The sequence below is a fragment of the Mesoplodon densirostris genome, chromosome 6, assembly GCF_025265405.1.
Source record: "Mesoplodon densirostris isolate mMesDen1 chromosome 6, mMesDen1 primary haplotype, whole genome shotgun sequence".
Lineage (NCBI taxonomy): Eukaryota > Metazoa > Chordata > Mammalia > Artiodactyla > Ziphiidae > Mesoplodon > Mesoplodon densirostris.
The window spans coordinates 18,059,553-18,078,711 of record NC_082666.1 but is presented as its reverse complement, the minus strand read 5'-3'; the positions used below and the strand labels follow the sequence as shown (position 1 = coordinate 18,078,711).

The following is a 19,159-nucleotide window of genomic DNA, read 5'->3' as shown; positions in this document are numbered from 1 at the left end:
CCTCTTTGATTTCTCCAGTGATCCATTGGTTGTTTAGTAACATATTGTTTAGCTTCCATGTGTTTGTGTTTTTTACAGGTTTTTTCCCTGTACTTGATTTCTAATCCAGTAGTGTTGTGGTTGGAAAAGATGCTTGATATGATTTCAATTTTCTTAAATTTACCAAGGCTTAATTTGTGGCCCAAAATGTTATCTATCCTGGGGAATCGTCCATATGCACTTGAGAAGAAAGTGTATTTTACTGCTTTCAGATGGAATGTTCCATAAATATCAGTTAAGTCCATTTGTTCTAATGTGTGTCATTTAAGGCCTGTGCTTCCTTATTGATTTTCTGTCTGGATGATCTGTCCATTGATGAGAGTGGGGTATTAAAGTCCCCCACTATTACTGTGTTACTGTTGATTTCTCCTTTTATGGCTGTTAGCACTGGCTTATATATTGAGGTGCTCCTATGTTGGGTGCATATATATTTACAATTGTTATATCTTCTTCTTAGATTGATCCCTTGATCATTATGTAGTGTCCTTCTTTGTTTCTTGTAACAGTCTTTATTTTAAAGTCTATTTTGTCTGATATGAGTATTGCTACTTCAGCTTTCTTTTGATTTCCATTTGCATGGAATACCTTTTTCCATCCCCTCACTTTCAGTCTGTATGTGTCCCTAGGTCTGAAGTGGGTCTTTTGTAGACAGCTTATGTGCAGGTTTTGGTTTTGTATCCATTCAGCCAGTCTATGTCTTTTGGTTGGAGCATTTAATCCATTTACATTTAAAGTAATTATCAATATAAATGTTCTTATTGACATTTTGATAATTGTTTTGGATTTGTTTTTGAAGGTCCTTTTTCCTCCCTTCCTCTTCTGTTCTCTTGTCTTGTGACTTGATGACCATCTTTAGTGATGTGTTTGGATTGCTTTTTCTTTTTTGTATGTGTATCTATTGTAGATTTTTGGTTTGTGGTTCCCATGAGGTTTTGATATAGCAGTCTTTATATGTACAAGATTGTTTTTAGTTGCTGCTCTCTTAATTTCAAATGCATTTCCTATATCCTGCATTTGTACTCTTCTCTTCTCATGACTGCTGATTTTTATATCATATTTGTGTGTGGATGATTTCCTACCTTTACTTTATGTTTGCGTTTACTCAGGAGCTTCCCCATTCGTAATTTTCTTGTACCTTTTTGTGGCCTTTTCTTTTCTGCCTAGAGAAATTTGTTTAGGATTTGTTGTAAAGCTGATTTTTGTGGTGAATTCTCTTAGCTTTTGCTTGTCTGTAAAACTTTTGATTTCTCTGTCGAATGTGAATGAGATCCTTGCTGGGTAGAATAATCTTGGTTGTAGGTTCTTCCCTTTCATCACTTTAAATATATCCTGCCAATCCCTTCTGGCTTGCAGAGTTTCTGCTGAAAAATCAGCTGATAACCTTATGGGGGGTTCCCTTGTATGTTATTTGTTGCTTTTAATATTTATTCTTTGTCTTTAATTTTTGTCAGTTTGATTAATATGTCCCAGAGTGTTCCTCCTTGGGTTTATCTTGTTCAGGACTCTCTGCACTTCCTGGACTTGAGTGTTTCCTTTCTCATGTTAGGGAAGTTTTCAGCTATAATCTCTTCAAATATTTTACCAGGCCCTTTCTCTCTCTCTCTTCTCCTTCTGGGACCCCCCTATACTGTGAATGTTGGTGTGTTTAATGTTGTCCCAGAGGTCTCTGAGACAGTTCTCATTTCTTCTCATCTTTTTCTTTTTTCTGTTCCATGGCAGTGATTCCCATCATTCTTTCTTCCAGGTCACTTATCTGTTCTTCTGCCTCAGTTATTCTGCTGTTGATTTCTTCTGGTGTGTTTTTCACTCCAGTTATTGTATTGTTCATCTCTGTTCGTTTGTTCTTTAAACCTTCTAGCGCTTTGTTAATCACTCTCATAACTTCTTTGTCTGTTCCTCCATTCTTTTTCTGAGATCTTGGATCATCTTTACTGTCATTACTCTAGACTGTTTTTCAGGTAGGTTGCCTATCTATCTATCTCCTGTTCATTTAGTTGTTCCTGTAGGTTTGTATCTTGTTCCTTCATCTGAAACATTTCTCTGCCATCTCATTTTGTCTAACTTTGGGTGTTTGTGGTCTCCTTTCTGCTGGTTGGAGGATTACAGCTCCTCTTCTGTTGTGTGCCCTCTGGTGGTTGAGATTGATCCTGAGGCTTGTGCAGGCTTCCTGGTGGGAGGAACTGGTGTCTCCCCACTGGTGGGTGGAGCTGGGTCTTGTTCCTCTGGTGGGCAGGGCTGTGTCAAGCGGTGTGTTTATAGGTGGCTCTAGGCACCCCGTCTGCTGATGGGTGGGTCTGTGTTCCTATCCTGCTGGTTGTTTGGCCTGAGGTGTTCCAGCACTGAAGACTGTAGGCTCTTGGGTAGGGCCAGGATGTGATGCCAAAATGGGGACCTCCGGGAGAGCTCACACCAATCAGTATTCTCTGGGGCTTCTGCCACCAATATTATTCTCCCCCCCCACCCCCACCCAGTGAGCCACAGCCAACCCCTGCCTCCCCAGGAGACCCTCTAAGACTCGAAGGTAGGTCCAGTCCCAGCTCCTATGGGGTTACTGCTTTGGGCTGGGTCCCAGTATACATGACACTTTGTGTGTACCCTCCAAGAGGGGAGTCTCTGTTTCCCCCAGTCCTGTGGAGCTCCTGCACTCAAGTCCCACTGGCCTTCAAAGCCAAATGCTTTGGGGAGTCTTCCTCTTGATGCCAGACCCCCAGGCTGGGACGTTTGATGTGAGGCTCAGGATTCTCCTGTGGGAGAACCTCTACAATACAGTTACCTTCCAGTTTGTAGGTCACCCACCTGGCAGGTATGGGATTTGATTATCTTGTGAAACTGCCCCTCCTGCTGCCTCATTGCAGCTTCTTTGTCTTTGAACGTAAAATATCTTCTTTTGGTAGGTTCCAGTCTTTCTTTATCGATGGTTGTCCAGCAGTTAGTTGTGATGTTGGTGTTTTCATGGGAGGAGGTGAGCTCAAGTCCTTCTACTCCACCCTCTTTTCCAGAGTCGAGGGACTGCTTTTAGTTTGGATGCTTGGTGCCTCTTTCCTCAGAATATGCTGTCCGTTATTCCCTTGATATCGGGTATGCAGGTACAGCGGCCCTTGTACGTTCCTGGGACACTGGCAGTAGAGTCTGGTGCCTGCTCGCAGATTTCCTAAGGGTGGGTGCTATCTGAGTTCTCCTGGGACATCGGGGACAGGGCCAGGCTCCTGTGTGCAGGTCTCGTAGTGGTGGCCTGGGCCTGCCTCTGGAGCCCACAATGGTGGCAGTGACTCGCACCTGCCCCCAGAGCTCCTGTAGGTGGTGTCCTGTTGCCTGGGAATGCTCACAGGGAAAGAAGCTCTTATGGTGGTCCCCCCCTCCTCATGCGCCCCCCCGCAACCAATAATGGTGCCTTGATTCTCTGGTGGGCCCAGTCTTCTTCTGAGTATACCCTTGGTTGCCACAGTCCAGCTCCTTCAGGCTGTTTCCAGACAGCCAACCCTGGTTCTCTCCTTGGGTCTGACCACTGAAGCCTGAGCTTCTGCACCCAGCCCCCACCTGCACTAACAGAGGGGTGTTTTAGGCTACAGATCACAAGGCAGTGGTGCCGACCTTCTGTGCAGCTTACGCTCCATTTTGCCTTCTGCAAACTAGTTGCTGTGCTCTCCTCCTAGGCTCGGAACCTCCCCCTCCATCCAGTCTGCTCTCCCCGCCGGGGAGGATACTTCCCAGCATGTGGAAACCTTTCCTCCTTCACAGCTCCCTCCCTGGGGGGGTCAGGCCCCATCCAGATTCCTTCTTTTTCTTGTTTCTTTTGTCCTACCTGGTTATGTGGAGGTTTTCTTGTCTTTTTGGAAGTCTGAGGTCTTCCGTCAACATTTGGTAGCTGTTCTGTGAGAATTGTTCTACTTGTAGATGTATTTTTTAATGTTTTGTGGGAGAAGGTGAGCTCCATGTCCTGCTCTTCCACCATCTCCATCCCCCCTCCAGGTGTGAGCATTTTTAAGGCCCTTGATACCTGTTACCAAAGGAACACAGTGTGTCTCTTTCACTCCCTTGGAGTCAGCCACTTTAACAGTGAGCAGACAATGGGGTTTGTGTTTTAAAAAGAAGTTTGTGTAGAATTATGAAATGTTATTCACCTGACACCATCAGCTGGAGAAAGAGCAGCTCCAATGAAAAGAATTTTCCTACCAACTATAACTTACATACTAAGACATTAAAAAATAAAACTAATTTAATTTTAGTGGGAAACTTCCTTAAATGGATTGTTATTTCTAGGGAGTATGTGGTAGGGACATGAAGTCATGCTTGAGGTTCAGGTGCAGATTCCAAATTATTACAGTCATTTGAATATATAGATATATATCTCAAATGGCCATTTTGACTCTTTCTATACTGGGTTCAGCTGCAGCAATTTCAGGCTCCAGGGCCCTGAGATGAGTGCTGTCTCTTTACTAAGGGACCCAGAGTTAGTTAGTTAGCTTTTTGCTAGTTCTGACTATGCTCCCTAGTCTTTTTTTCCCTCCCTTTTCTTTTCTACTCACATTATAAATGCAATTTTGGATTTTTGTGTTAAAAGATTACCTTCTCCCACTTTAAATTGTTGCTTCTTCCTGTTGGCCTAGGCCTCAGAGTGCTGGTGACCAGGCTCCCTCCGTGAAAGGAGATGTGTGTTCATGGAGTATCTCTATGGGCTGAGCACTGGACCAGGTTGTGTGCACATGGTAGAGTCCAGACAGACACCATACCGACCCTTGTACAGCTCGCAGTATGTTTTGGGAGCCAGATTTTAAGCAGTGAGGTGTACAGCTATGTACTTAATTGCCTGTGCAGAAGGGACAAAGGAGGAAAGGTGTGGGATCTTTTGGAGAACAGTGTGAAGGTCAGAGAAAGCTTCCCTGAGGAGGAGACATTTACACTGAGACCTAAAGAATGAGTAGGAACTTTGCTGGTGAAGGGGAGTAGTGGTTAGGGGCAGAGTGGAGACAGCTGTTGGAACTATGTGTGACCTGTGTATTAGAGAGGCTGATGACCTCTCTCATGGTGCATGTGGCTTTGTCATAGTTAGTTGTTGTTCAGAAGTGTTTGGAACTTTCTTCAGATTCAAGGCTCCTGGAAATCTGACTTCTGGAGGAGAAAGGTGATTCGAATTATAGTCATACTCCTACGATTTAAATTTCCCAATCTAACGTCTACATAAACTCCAACTTCTTGGAACCTTGCTACTCTCTCATCCACAACCAACTCTCCTTGCGGTGAGCTGCTGTACAGAGGTAGATAGATAGTAGATAATAAAATGGAACACCCCTACGTGAGCGGCCGCACGTCAGACACTGCCAGACACACATCCTCTGTTATCTTCTTGATGCTCATGTCAACCCCAGCAGGGTGCTGTTAGCCCCATTGCACAGGGGAGCCAGTTCGGGCTCAGACTACTTACAGGACTTTTTGAGTTCATTGGCTGCAAGTGCCAAGGCCCCGATTCGAACCCAGTTCTGTCTGACTCACAAGCCCAGCTCTTTCTTTCTCCCGCACAGGGCTGAGTCTCAGAAGAGGAAAGCAGGTGGGGACAGAACCTTGTCCTTAGGGCACCTGGGCGTGACCCTGCCTGTTCCAGTTGGAGACATTTCACTGTGGACCCAGACAGCCAGGGAACCCTGGGTGTGGGAGACCCCTCCCCTTGAGAAGGAGAAAGCAGCTTTTCTCAGCAGCAGCAGCGACAGGGTGGTGGAATAGCTGAGGCTCCCAGCCTTACCAATCAATCCTGACTACCCAGATAGGAGTTTCCCCTGAACACAAAAAAGTCCTGGTTTCTGTCTCCCGCTTCCAGAGCAGGAAGCCTCTCAGGGCAGGAGAGGGGCCACAGGCAGGCTTCCTTCCTCTCCTCCCCCTGCCCTTCACCTGCTAGCCTGTTCAATTCCCACCTGTACCCTTGGCCCCAGTTCCATATTGTGGGAAGTTCCCTGCCCGTAAACTCCGAGCCTGGTGCTCAGAATCTCACTGACAGCACAGACTGACTTCAGGCACCTTCCCAAATGACAGTAATGGAGCACTTACCATGTGCTGGGCCATGGGTTAGAACCTCTGTGCATATTATTCCCTTTAGACTCCAGAACCATCCAACACAGTACACATTTGAGACTCAGGTGGAATCACTGGTACAGGTGGCAGATCTCTGTGTAGGATTTAGGATTTCCTGCCTCCAAGCAAATAACAGCAGTTACTGTTTTTCGAGAGCTTACTGTTTACCAAGCATAGTGTCACCTGTTCTTATGTATGTCATTTCATTTCATCACTACAGTAGCCCTGTCGTAGGTGTGGTCTTTTTTACCTTCACCTTATAGATGATGCAGCTGAGGCTTAGAAGGGTTGAGGCCATACAGCCAGTAAGTGGTAGAGCTGAGACACAAAGCTCGGGACTCCGCGCCGCACAGCACCTGCCTCTAACCCCCGTTCTGAGCATCTAGTTGCAATGGGCTTGCACCGTGCCCTTCCTTCAGTGGATGGGCCTCTTGCTTCCTGGTCCTCCTGGCCTGGGTCCTAGGTATGAACTGCAGCCCCAGAGCTAAGCACTTTTCTCCTGGACTTCCTTCCTGCCTCCTCTCCCCCTAAACCTCTCCCCAGTCCCCAGAGCTGGGGCCTCCTCCCTGTCACTTGGGCCAGAATGATGTCTGTCTGCTCTCTCCAGCCTTCCTCCCCTTGTTTGTCTGTTAGACACCAGCTGTTCCCCACGTCTGCCTTGTGGGGTGACCTGGGCCCCGCTAGCCGACAAGAGCAAGACAGTGCAGGAAACTCCATCCGACAGGGGTGACCAGCTTCCTGCCCAGACACCTGTGTGCAGCTCAAGGCAGGCAGGAAGAGGAGGGACTCAGCTGCTCACATGCCAGCTTATTATTTTCCTTTTGGAGCGCCGAGTCTAGAATACAGAGCACATTTCCAGAACGGTTGCTTCAACAGTTTCCCCTCGTAACAATAACAAAAACATATTCATTTCTAATTGGAATCATTCTAAGTAAGCATGTGTTGGGGGGTGTAAGGGAGGAAGGAGAGACAACCTTAAAATATTGGACATACCAGGGCTTTCTAAGGCGTGGTGGCCTGGAACGCTGGTTACGGTCATGTCTTGGGTGGCTGCTGAGACTGATTCTGGAAGATGTCTGGGGAGTCGGGATGCAGTCCCAGTTTGACAACTTAGCTCTGAGGCCTTGGGCAGGCCAGGTTCACCTTAGGTTTTTCTCTCTTGATGTTTGGATTAGATTCATGTCTAAGGACCCTCCACAGGGCTTCCTGGGTGAGGTGGTGAGTGAACAGGAGCCTGAGGGCTGATCGGGGCAGAATGAAGGAAATAAGCCCAGGAGCATGTTTCAGCACAGGACGGCACACCCAACTGGTGACATTAAATGTAGGGTTGCCACATGCCTTTGCTAATCTGAGTGAAAACCTGGTTTCTTGAGAAAGGGCATGAAACCCAAACGTAGCCCATTGGTCCAAGGAGGCTAGCGATCCTATAAGATATGGGAAGATAATCAAAAGCATCAGATGGAAAGCAGCCGTCTTAGCAGAGCTGATAAAGGGTTGGATGAGTTGCAGAGTTGGGGATATACGTCAACAGCTCTAACATCTCAGCTTAGCAGCCAGAATGGTCATCAGAAAAGAAGTCAGGCAGCCTCACGCCTCTAAGCACAGCCCTTCCGTGCCCCTCCGTTTTACCGGAGTGAAAACCAGTCCTCCTGATGGCCTGCCCACCCCCAGACCTCTCTGCCCTCACCCCCCACCACGGGTGCCTTGCTCCACCTCACCCCAGCCCTCTGGACTCCTTGCCGTCCCGCACACAGGCCAGGCATCCTCCTACCTTCCAGTCTTCACCATTAGCTGTTCTTTTGGCCGAGAACATTCTTCTCCATTCATCCTCATGACTCACTCCAAGTCTTTGCCCAAGTGTTGTGATCTCAATGTGCCCCCCACCCTGACCACCCACCTTACATCACCTCTGGCACTCCCACACCCATTTACCTTAGCTTCCATGCTTTCTTCCTTCCATAACACATCACTTTGGCACATACTGTAAAAGGTATTTATTATTTATTGTCTGGTAATCTCTATACCTCTTGCTGCTGGCATGAAAATTTCATGAGAGCAAGAAGGTGCATTTAATTTGATCACTGTTATATCCCAAGTTCTGGTGTACCCCACTGTTGAGAACCTGCTGTGTGACAGATACTGCGCTAGGCCATGAGCAAGATGGACCTGGGCCTATCCATGCTGTGTTCATATCTTGGGGACCAGTGGCCAGGCATTAAGAGCACAGTAAATGCTAATGGAGACACAGCAATTGAGGAGCATCAACGTAGCTTCCTAGAGAAGGCAGCATCAGAGGTGAGACATGGAAGGTGCAGTAGGTCTTACTCAGGTAAAAGGAGGAGGAGGAGAGCCAGAGATAAAGATGAGAGAAAAGAGTATTTCTGGTAGAGGGCAGAGGCTGTGAAAAGCCCAGAACAAGGGAACACATTAAGGAAACCCTAATCCCTGAATGTGGCTAGAGCACAGTGCAAGAGGGGAACGGGTGAGAGGTGAGACTAGGGGCATGAGCAAGGCTTCTATACACCATGCTGGGGAATTTGAACTATATCCAGGGAGCAGTGGGGGTATTCAGTGATTTTAAGCACTGAACCAGCCTGGAGGATCCTAAAAGGCTTCCTGGAAGAGGGGACAGTTGTGCTCAACTTGTAAGATTACTAAGAGATAACAGGCAAATGACTAAGCAAAGTAGACTAATCTCCTTGTCCAAAATTCACTGCTTTCTGGAGTATTATGATTTCCCCCATTTGGGGTGTAGCTTTGACTTTTTCCTGTGGGTGAATTAAACACTCATTTCAACTTGATCCTATGAAAGGAATCAGACCTTTCTATCCCCCCAAATTATTATCCATTGTCAATGCCATCACCACTGTCACCATCACTAGCATTATTTACTGAGCACATACTATACACCATGCACTGTGCAAGTGCTTTTACTTGAATTTTATACTTTATCCAAAATACTTCTCTGTGGCAGGACTGTTATTTCCCCCATTTTATAGACAGACAAACTGAAGTCCCCCCCTTCCCCCCCGGCCAAAAGAAGTAACTTGCCTACTAGCATACACTACTACATGACTAACAGTGCAAGGAATCAAACCCAAGTCTCCTTCTCATCTAGCCTGGTGTGTTCCTCCACTTTACCCATGCTTTTTCTCCATTCTCTCCTCCACTTATCCACGTTTAAACAAGCTTCTGTGTTCACTGACTGCTGCATGCCCCGTGCCAGGCACAGATCTACCCTACGCCAAAGGAGCTTGCAGGGGAGCCCTCATCCTCAGCATCAGGCCTTGGTCTACTTGATGTCATCAAGTCTTTCCACCAACACTATGAAGACCCCCAGACTCACTGTGGTAAAGTGACTCACGCAGAACCCCACGGTGGGTGGGTGGACAGCCAGGCTTTCTGACCGTCAGCGCAGGACGCCTCCTGCTGCCCCGCACGGCACTGTCTCTGCCTGTGACCTCCCTGTTGAGTCTGAGTCAGAATCCAGCCTCAGACAGACCTTCAGCCAGGGCCCTGTGGCGTTTGCCAGGCTGCATTCCTGAGCCGCTCACACACGCGGGTGGAGGTGTTATCCTGGGCAGCTCACCCACTGGGAGAAACCCCTGTGCTGAGCACCATCTCCAGCCTAGAGGAAAAAGAGAGAATCCTGGCCTTTAGTCACCGACCTGGGCTTGTTGACAGAATCCCAGAGTGGGTGGCCAAGCCATTTATGGGACAGCCTGGCCGCATGGTGCTGGGAATCCCAGATGCAAACTGGCCACCGTGGCATCGGTGCTGTGGGTGGTAGGTTTTCTTGGGAGGCCATCTGGGGGATAAGGTGGGAAGCTGCTTGGGGAATCTGGGAATCGGGCTGAGAGCCAGCTTTATCGGGATGGGACTCTTCTCTCCATATCAGTTTCTCCCTCTATGAAAAGGGGACCCTGTGACTCCTATTCTACCTGCCTCGTGGGGGTGGTGCCGAGGGGCGGTTACAAATGGGTGCAGATCCCAAGCCCCCTGCCAAGCCAGTGACTCACCGCTTTGCATCTTCGTTTCCTCTAAGACATAAAACGAGGATAGTAAGAACAGCTGCCTTATTAGTGTTGCTGGGAAGAGTAACTGGGTGCTGGGCACAAAATAAGGGATAAAAGGCCAGTGGCTGTTAAACAGACCACAGGGCAGTCAGCCTGGCCGGGCTGTGAAGAGGTGCCTTCCCCTTACGCTCACTTGCTGACAAGCTCTCAGTGTTTGCAGCGGGGGTTAGAATCCTGCAGCATCTACTGGGTGAGGCCCAGGGCAAGTTCCTTTTTTTTTTTTTTGCGGTACGCGGGCCTCTCACTGTTGTGGCCTCCCCCGTTGCGGAGCACAGGCTCCGGATGCGCAGGCTCAGCGGCCATGGCTCACGGGCCCAGCCGCTCCGCGGCATATGGGATCCTCCCAGACCGGGGCACGAACCCGTATCCCCTGCATCGGCAGGCGGACTCTCAACCACTGCGCCACCAGGGAGGCCCAAGTTCCTTTCTTTTTAAACATTCTGAAGCCTCTATTTTCCCATCTGTAAGCCTTCCGAGGCTGTGTGGAACCCATGAGCTAGCACCTGGGAACCACCCAAGACGCGGACAGCCTCCGGAGGTGCCCGCGTGTATGTGTGTGTACTGTGGTGTCCACAGCCTCGAACTTGGACAGACAGGCTTCCCCGTCTCTTCCAGGTCAGATCTGGGAGCACCTGGGGGAGTGGGCGGGGCTGGCGATCTCCACCCTCTCTTCCCCATTGTAGGCCCCTGATCGGTGAAGATGCCTGGGAGGAGAGGAGACCCGCCCCCGCCCCCCCCACCCCGAGGCAGGCCCTGGACAGGCAGTTCACGGAGGAGCGAGAGGAAGGGCAAAAGGTGCCGGTGCGGGTCCTCTGCACGGGGACCTCCACCAGTGCTGCCTTCCAGGCCCCTAGTGAGGGCTCAGTAGACGCAGCTGCGTTTACAAGCGTGTGGGGGGCCACAAGGGGAACGTGGATCTTTCTTTTCCCTGAGACCAAACCTTCTAGACTTCGCTGTGTCCTGACTGAAATTCCTTCCCTTAGGTTCCAGACCCATTTCTTTAGGGAAACGCTGAAACTCCCTGGGCTGGCGCAGGGAGGAAAGCAAATGGTCGCACTATGCTCTCACAGCCAGACTGGCCAGGCGGGCCTGAGAAGCTAACGGGTGTAGGGCCCTGCCAGCCGGTAGCTTTGGAGAAGCCAGTGGAACTGGGGATGGCAGAAAGGGGAACGTGTAAGACACAAAGCTGTGGAGAAAGTCTGCATTTCTCCATCTTTTCTGCCCAGGGCATTGCCTTCTGCCTTTCTCAGACTGTGAAGGATTTTCAGACAGAAGAGAAGGTAGAGATCATTAAAATCAACTCTTAATGTACAGATAGATAGGGAACCTGAAGCCCAGAGAAGGGAACCTGAAGCCCAGAGAGGGGAGGTAACTTGTACAAAGTCACACAGCACATGAGTGCAAGAACAGAGGCCCCATGACTTGTATTTTTCCTGTATATTTCTGCATTCATATGTCGCTCCATCTGTGGGTCCACCGAATGCCTGCCATATGGTAGATAAAGACTCAGTTCAACAACAGACAGACATGGTCCCTGCCCAGACTGCCCTGGCATACAAGTGCAGAAGTGATTCCATACAAGCGTGGTGTAAGGATAGGAGGATGGGATATGGGATGAGCGTGACGGTGCCGTCTTTGGTCAGACTGACGAGGGAGGAGGTGGTGCTTGAGATAAGACCTGGCACAGGAAGGGGAGCTGGCCAGGAAAGAGCAGGAGCCGGGAGAAACAGGAATGGCTGAAAAAAGCAGGAAAACACTGGGAGTATTTGAGGAGCCAGTAAATACAGCCACAGAGAGCGAGGGGGCAAAGGGAACCAGGTGAGGTCCGAGAAGTGTGTGGAGAGCATGCAAGGCCTTGAACTCTTGCTAAGGGCTTTGTGTCTTATTCTGAGAGAGAGAATCTGTTGCACGTTTGCCTGTGCGAGGCACAGCAGGAAGCATAAGACAGACCAGATGTGAAGCCACATCCCTAACGAATCGAGGAGCCCAATGGGAAAGACTTAGTTGCAGAGAAAACTAACTGTGCAGAAGACATGAGCGGTAACTGGGTCATCTTAATGTTAGCATGGGCAGGAGGACGGGTTTTTGCCTCTTTCATCTTTGCTCACGACCATATGAAATACATTTTTTTTTCAATCACCCTTTTGTAGACGCAGAAACTCAGGGGGATGGCGGTGAAGGGGTTTTGCCCAAAAGTTTTTCCCGAAGTTGTTCAGCGCGTATGAGGCAAATGAGGATGCTAATCCAGGCCTCTCGGCTCACGTGGTGGTGGTCTCCCCACTGGACGTCAGCTGTTAGATTTGGACGTGGCTCTGCCCTCAGTTTCCCCACGTGGACTGGAGGGTTTTCTCTAGGTCTCTTCCTATTCTAACATTCTCTGCTTCTCTTAGAGATGAAGAGATTGCAGAAGAATACTCTAGATCAGACGGTACCACCTCTGCATAGGCATGGAGGCTAGGAAGTGTCCTGAATAGGGCACAGTGAGCAGTTGTAAGCAAGGCAGGCTCTGCATGGAAGCAGCTCTGGGGATACTCACCACGGCATCACGCACCTGTGAGCTTAAATGGACAAGAGAAACAAGTGCACTAGCCTGAGCACGGTGAGAGAGTCGGAGAGAGATGGAGAAGCAAACAGGCCTGCATTCGTATTCTGTGGCTTAGGCCCTGGGGAAAGAAGAATGAACAAGGCTGACACAGTCCCCGTCTCGCTAAGTGAGAGAGTGGAGCGCCAGGCCTGCGGCACGCACTGCCTGCTAGGGGTTTTTCATTGGTTAGCTCACTACCCCTTGTCACCACCTGTGGAGGTGTGTGCTTTCATCACTCCCATTTCATGATGGAGTTGACTGAGGCACAGAGAAATTGTCACATGCTCAAGGTCACACGTCAGTTAGCGAGCTGGGGCTTATACTTCAATCTTCCTGTTCATTCCTACATTTTAAATTGTGGAAAAGTTGCAGGGTGGAGAGAGGTTGGGAGGGAAAGATGGATGGGAGGGAGGGAAAGAGGGAGGGTGGGCACAGGGGCAGAGAGAAGAAGAATGATAGAGATGAGCCCACAAGCTAGAGAGACAAAGATGCTCTCCAGGCCTGTGGGAGCACTCGAGACCCTTCCCCAGGCAGGAGGCAAAAGAGGTCATTAAATCCATCTGTGCAGATGGGGGACCCTCTGGGGAAAGTTATATGCAAATGTCATGATGCAATGAGGTGAAATCCACTCGCGTCAGCCCAGGCTGGGGCTCAAGCAGGGACAGCACTGTGCTCTTTGGAAAGACAGATCCTCCGCTGGGTGGGGAGGACATTGACTCTACTGGGCTCTTTCTCACGGTTTCTAGAAAGGCCAGCCAGCCCGAGGTCACACCGCGTGTGAAGGGATGGATTGGGAACTGAAACTTGGGCCTCTCACTTTTTCTTTTTAAATTTGTTTTCCAACCTTCGTAATATATACATATATCGAATCGTCATGTTGTATGCCTCTCGCTTTTTCTCATGCTGAAGTCTGCTCCCGAGATCCTTCAACCAAATTTTCTGCAAAAGTCTCCCTGTGAAATGTTCCCCACCAGGGTTTCAGCCCCCTAGAAGGTCGTCTGAGCTTACTGACAAATGCTCTTGTTGTTTTCATCATTGCCTCTCAAAATCAAAATTACCAATATATGCAGAGAGTTATGTTTTCTTAAAAGACCTTGTCACATCCTTTATATCACTTGATCACCACAACAGCCCTATAAGTTAGATACTCCATTGTACAAGTCTATGAACCAACTCTGGTGTAGTACATTACAATTTTTCACCCATGATTTCCTTCGGCCCTCAGAGTCCACAATGCAAGGTCTGTCTTATTCTACTGATTCCACAGCTAGGAACCTGGGGCTCCGGGGGAGGTTGCTTGGCCTACTTTAATTACTAGATTTGTCACTTATTACTTTGGGCAAATGCCTGCCCCTTCTGTGCCTCAGTTTCTCCTTCTATAAAAGGGTGATTGTTTTAGTGTCTATCTTATAGAGTTGTCAAAGGATTCAGTGTTTTCCTGTTGGGAAAGCATTTAGCACTTTGCCTGACCTGTAATAAATGCCCCGGAAAATGGGAAGTGCTATGAGAATGACCACGGTGACCTTGATAAAAGTTATCACAGGGCTAGTAAGAAGCAGAGCCATGTCTTGATCTTGAATCTGCTGCTCCCCAAATCCAGTGATCTGCCCTCTGTCCTGCACTGCCTCTCTGGAATTTGCTGCTTCGGCCTCAACCACCTGGCTCACTTCTTCTACCTTTCTCTCTGCAGGTCACCCCCTTCCCTATGTCTTGTGACCTACAGGGTGACTGTGCTTGTCGCGACCCCCAGGCCCAAGAACACAGCCGGAAAGACCTCCGAGGATACAGCCATGGCTAAGGAAGGACAAGGAGTTGTCGAAGAATTCCCAATGCCAGGACCCGCATCCCTTTGGTATTGATTTCACAGTCAGCTGCTCAACGGAATGGCCTCTCCACACCAGGGATCCTTAGCACCCAACCGGTCTGCCTTTAATTTCACCCAGGAAGGACTCGTAGTGGGGGCACGTGAACCAAGTCTCGCCATGTTGAATGATGGAATGGAATCCCATCCCAAAGTCTTAGATGGATTGCATATACGGCGTGCAGTCCCTGAGCCTCCTAAAATTCTAACCGTTTGTCACACGACCACAGCAAGAAACATGTATCTAGGAGTTATGTATCTAGGAGTGTGCCCATCTGTGGTTGGTAGGCATGCCTGCGTACGCACCCATGCAAACATCCGCGTGAGGGCAGTTTTGGAGACTGAGCAGAGAGAGACTGGGGCAGACTCAGTCTTTCCTCTCCCAAGCTCCTAGCCAACACTGTTCTTGGGAGAAAGAGAGTTACAGAAACTGCCAAGACCAAGTGTTGAAATGCTAAGATAGCTCACACCCTGTGGCTTAAAATACGTTAAGGTGTGCACAAGTGTGCAGTCCTTTGGGATTGGAAGTGAAATGGTCTCTGATCACCTACCTTCTAGGGAAGTAGGACCCAGGAAGAGGTAAAGAATCCAAGGTATGCAAAGCCCCCAAATTCTTCCGCTGCCATGGGGGATTTTACCCCAACTCCAGGGTTCGAGGCCAAGCTGGAAATGGTTTAGGATTGCAATGTCAAGGTATTATAACAGCCCCCTGCTTGAGGCTTGAGGCCATAATATCCCTCCCATTCCCCAAATCTTGCCTTGGGACCACATTTGCTGCTACTTTTCCAGCTGCTCTATCCTATACATTGAGTACCCCAAGATGGTAGGACTAGGTTAGGAAAAACCCCACACAACCAAACAGTCTGCCTTAAAAGTGACCCACATTTTCCCACAGCTCCTCACCTCTTAGCCCTTCTGCAAGAGAAGACCCCTCATAGGCCCACATGGTGAGAAGTGAAGTCCCCCATGGGGGGGGCTTCTCATTCTGGAAGGGAACAGAGGGACTTAAGATGCTGGAACCCTCACTGAGAGTCCAGAATGTCTAAGCCAGTGTTAGGTTTTATAACCAAGTGGAACAGTGTTAAATTTCTATGATGTTGGAGCCCTCCAGAGACTGCTGGCATTTTAGGGACTCTTGAGTTATCATCCTTACCCAAGGCTTCCTGCCCCTCCAGGCTAGAGCAGGCTTTGGGTCTGAGGCCCTCACTGTTGCCCCGAGTAGCTAGAGTTCTGGAACAGACAGCTGTCTCGGATGGGATCTGTCTGGACTGTGTTCCAGAGGGGCTGTCAGAGGGAAGCCAAAGAGTTCACAGCCTCGGTCCCCAGCACCCCAGCACGGCCATCGTGCTTTCCACAGTCTTCCAGCTCCCGGTACCCCAGCCACACCTGTGGTTGGGCAGCCCTTCCCTCTCTCCTGTGCTCAGCCTCCAAAAGTTAAGAGGAAATTAGCCAAACACGCATAGAAGCCTCCACCTCTTTGGGGTCCTCTTTGCCTCTGTTCAGCCAGTTACCTGTCCACTCCTTTTGAATTAATATGGGGAGAGATGAATCCAGAATGAGGTGGAGAGAATGCTTAAGTTTGACGTGATTTTTGAAACTGAGAAAGTGAGGTGATGGGAGTGTCTAAACTAGATATATCACGTACAGATTGCTACAGATCATCTCAAGTCTAGTGAAGACAAGCAACAAAAACAAAGTTTAGCATAGAAATGGAAAATACTAGGCACATGGGCTGACCCTCCTCATTCCTGCATCTGACGCAGGCATTGTGAATCAGCTATAGCCCTTTTTCCAGGGACTAAAAATAACTTCAGAAACCTTACTGTATCACTCCCAACAGCAATTACCTACTGATCAAGAACACTTGAGAAGATATCTATTGGCCATCTGTGGTCTGTTATATTAAGACATATATCAAGGTGCTTTTTGCACAGGTGCCCACAAATAAGGATGCAGTGCTTAGGTAGTTTTGTGTGGCTTGTACCATATTACAAACTCTGAGATTGAGTTCTAGGCTCTCCACTGTTAAGGCCTGGCTCAGATCCTTTATGTTTCCTCTTACAAACTTATATCTCATTTATATTCAGGGCATTTTTTTCCCTCTAATTACCGATCCTTGGCAAAATAATAGTAATTATATAAGCATTGATCCCATTTTTGTACCCCTCTCCAGTATCTTAGAACTCTTGGGAACTCTTAAAGCCCCTCTTTTGCCCTAGCTGAGTTATCGACCTGGGTGGTGCTAGCTAGGAAGAACAAACTAAGAAAGATAACAGTCAGCCCTCCCAGTTGCTTTGTTTTACATCAATAAGTAGTGCAAAGCATTGGAGACCCAAAGACAACATGTCTAACGGTGGGGTGGCAGGAATCACAGAAGAACCTCACCAGCTTCCCTGAGATCGACTCTCATGCTCTTTCCTCCTTCACTTGCACACACACTTCAGCTGAGAAGTTTCCTGAAGGCTGACTTCTACCTTCAGATTCTCAGGTTGATCGAGCCCTTATGAGCAAAGAGCCTTCCAGTCTCCTCCTTGCCATCATTCAAACCTTTTACTCACAAATTCATATTTGCCAAGGATATTATGTGGGAGAGGCTGCTTGATTGACAGCCAGCCTTGGGCCCACATGCAAGGTGTCATTAATAGGCCCTTCTCAAACCTTAGTGGAGGACAGTCAGCTCTGTTCATGCAATGCACTGATTCTCGGTTTCGTTTTCTTTCTGGGGATAAACTCAGTATCTCATCCCCTGATCATCATCTCCAGTTTAGGACAGTGGAGTACTCACAAGGAGGAAGCTCTGAAACACTGTTGTCTGTCAGCAGCTCAGAGGTCCTAAAGCACTTGGAGGTTCTGAAGATGTATTAGCTTCTTCAGAACTTGTAAGTTCTGAAGAAGTATTAGCCTGTTAACAGCAAGAAAGAAAAGATAAGGTGGACAGTTCTCCAAGCCTTCTCTTAAGAAGACTTTCCAAGCCGCAACCCTACTGGCTGCCAGAGGACTTGCATTACCCCCCCGATTCTGTGCCAACCACCTTTTAAGGGAAGACTGTCCTTGGGAAGTCCATTCTGGTGGCTGAATTGGGGTGTTATGAAAGGGAGAGAGATCAATGACTGTAAATAGTAAGGCTCTGAAGATGGAGGGTATCAGCTGTTACTCCTGGCTTCAGCATGTTGAGTCACTGCCTAGACAGTTCTCTTGGTCTTCTTCCCACCTTGGCCAATGCTTCAGTGCTATTTGTTGAAAATAATTCTTTGAGACAGATTTCGGCTACCTCCCTTCCAGGTTTGATTTAACTTGGTTCTAACTGTCAATTTGTTATAGGTCTTACCTGTGTTAAGGAAGGAAAGAAAGAAAGGACAAAAGATAGAGAAAGGAAGGAAGGAAACCATAAATTCAAGTGAACAGTTTTGAGGTTTTTTGTTTTTTTTTTCTGGAACTACTTCAAGTGGGAAAATAAAAGGAAGAAATTGATGGTGACAGAGCTGTACAGATAGAGATTAATAGAAGATAAGGAGATTAAAAGTAAATAAAATGCATGATTAAAAATAAGAATTTTTTTAAAAACCTATTTTTGTGCTTTCTGAAGAACAATGTTTATTCTACAGACTCAGTAGGTAGGCACAAGCATAAAGGTTTCCCTAGCAGGAGTAGAGTGGGATTTTATATTGCTGTCTGTTTTTTTCTGTACATTGTGGTAGGTCCAGGAAATAAGGCATCTTTCCCCTTAATATGTAGTTGTTGTTTGGGGGGGGGTGCATTTTGTCTATTTGTTTGGTGTCAATCAGTGATAGCAGGGAATGGGGAGGGCTTGAAACTGGTTTTTCCAAATATTAAGGGGACATATTGTGTCACACTTTTCACATTATAAAATGTTTGTATTTACCATTAGAGCACTGGGCTTTATAAAGTCTGCACTTAGAATCACACTGCACAGTCCACTTTCCTAAAAAGCTGCTACATGACCAGACAGGTAATTCCCATGGTTTTTGAGAAACAGAAAAAACAAAGCAAACAACAAACATAAAACTAAAAAGCAAAGGAATAAAAGCCTATTCTTGTAATTTGCTCAAGTTTCGCCAAATTCCTACCCATTGTTTTAAAAGAAATGTGTAATAGCCAAGAGAGGAATTATGTCCCTAGAGTAAGAACACAGAATTCTTGACTCCAGGCAGCAGTTTGCTCAGTGATCTTGAACAAGTCATCATATTGCTTCTCCATTTGCCTCAGTTTCTCCAGCTGCAAAATGGGGATAATACTACTTACCTACCTCACAGTGGGAGGGCGGGGATTGTGAGGCCCTGAGGTTTTAAAGGGGCTGTGGCAATCTGTGAGAGCCAAGGCTTGACACAAAGTCTATGGGTTACTTTTCAAGAATGCACAGGCCCATTGGCCACTTAAGAAAGACAGGGAGTGCTCATTTGATATATCAAGGAATAAAGGTGGAGCTCCTAGATTAGAATCCACCTTAAGAGAGAGGCTTGCATTTGAGAATATTTCAGTTGTAGATAAATTGGACTTTCTCCCCCTTATTCTGGC

At 47.9% G+C, this 19,159-nt stretch overlaps 1 protein-coding gene across 3 annotated transcripts in view; it reads left to right on the top strand.

Annotated features, from left to right (window-relative positions):
- Window positions 1-18,869, top strand: part of PAPPA (pappalysin 1) — a 255,257-nt gene extending 236,388 nt beyond the window's left edge. For 2 of the 3 annotated variants that reach the window (XM_060100612.1, XM_060100611.1), the window contains one exon: window positions 12,569-12,742. In XM_060100612.1, the coding sequence (XP_059956595.1) occupies window positions 12,569-12,574 (6 nt within the window). In that variant the 3' untranslated portion in view covers window positions 12,575-12,742. Of the gene's footprint in view, window positions 1-12,568; window positions 12,743-14,452 lie in introns of those variants that run through there. The other variant, XM_060100610.1, reaches the window with a different exon arrangement.
- The last annotated feature ends 290 nt before the right edge of the window (window positions 18,870-19,159 follow it).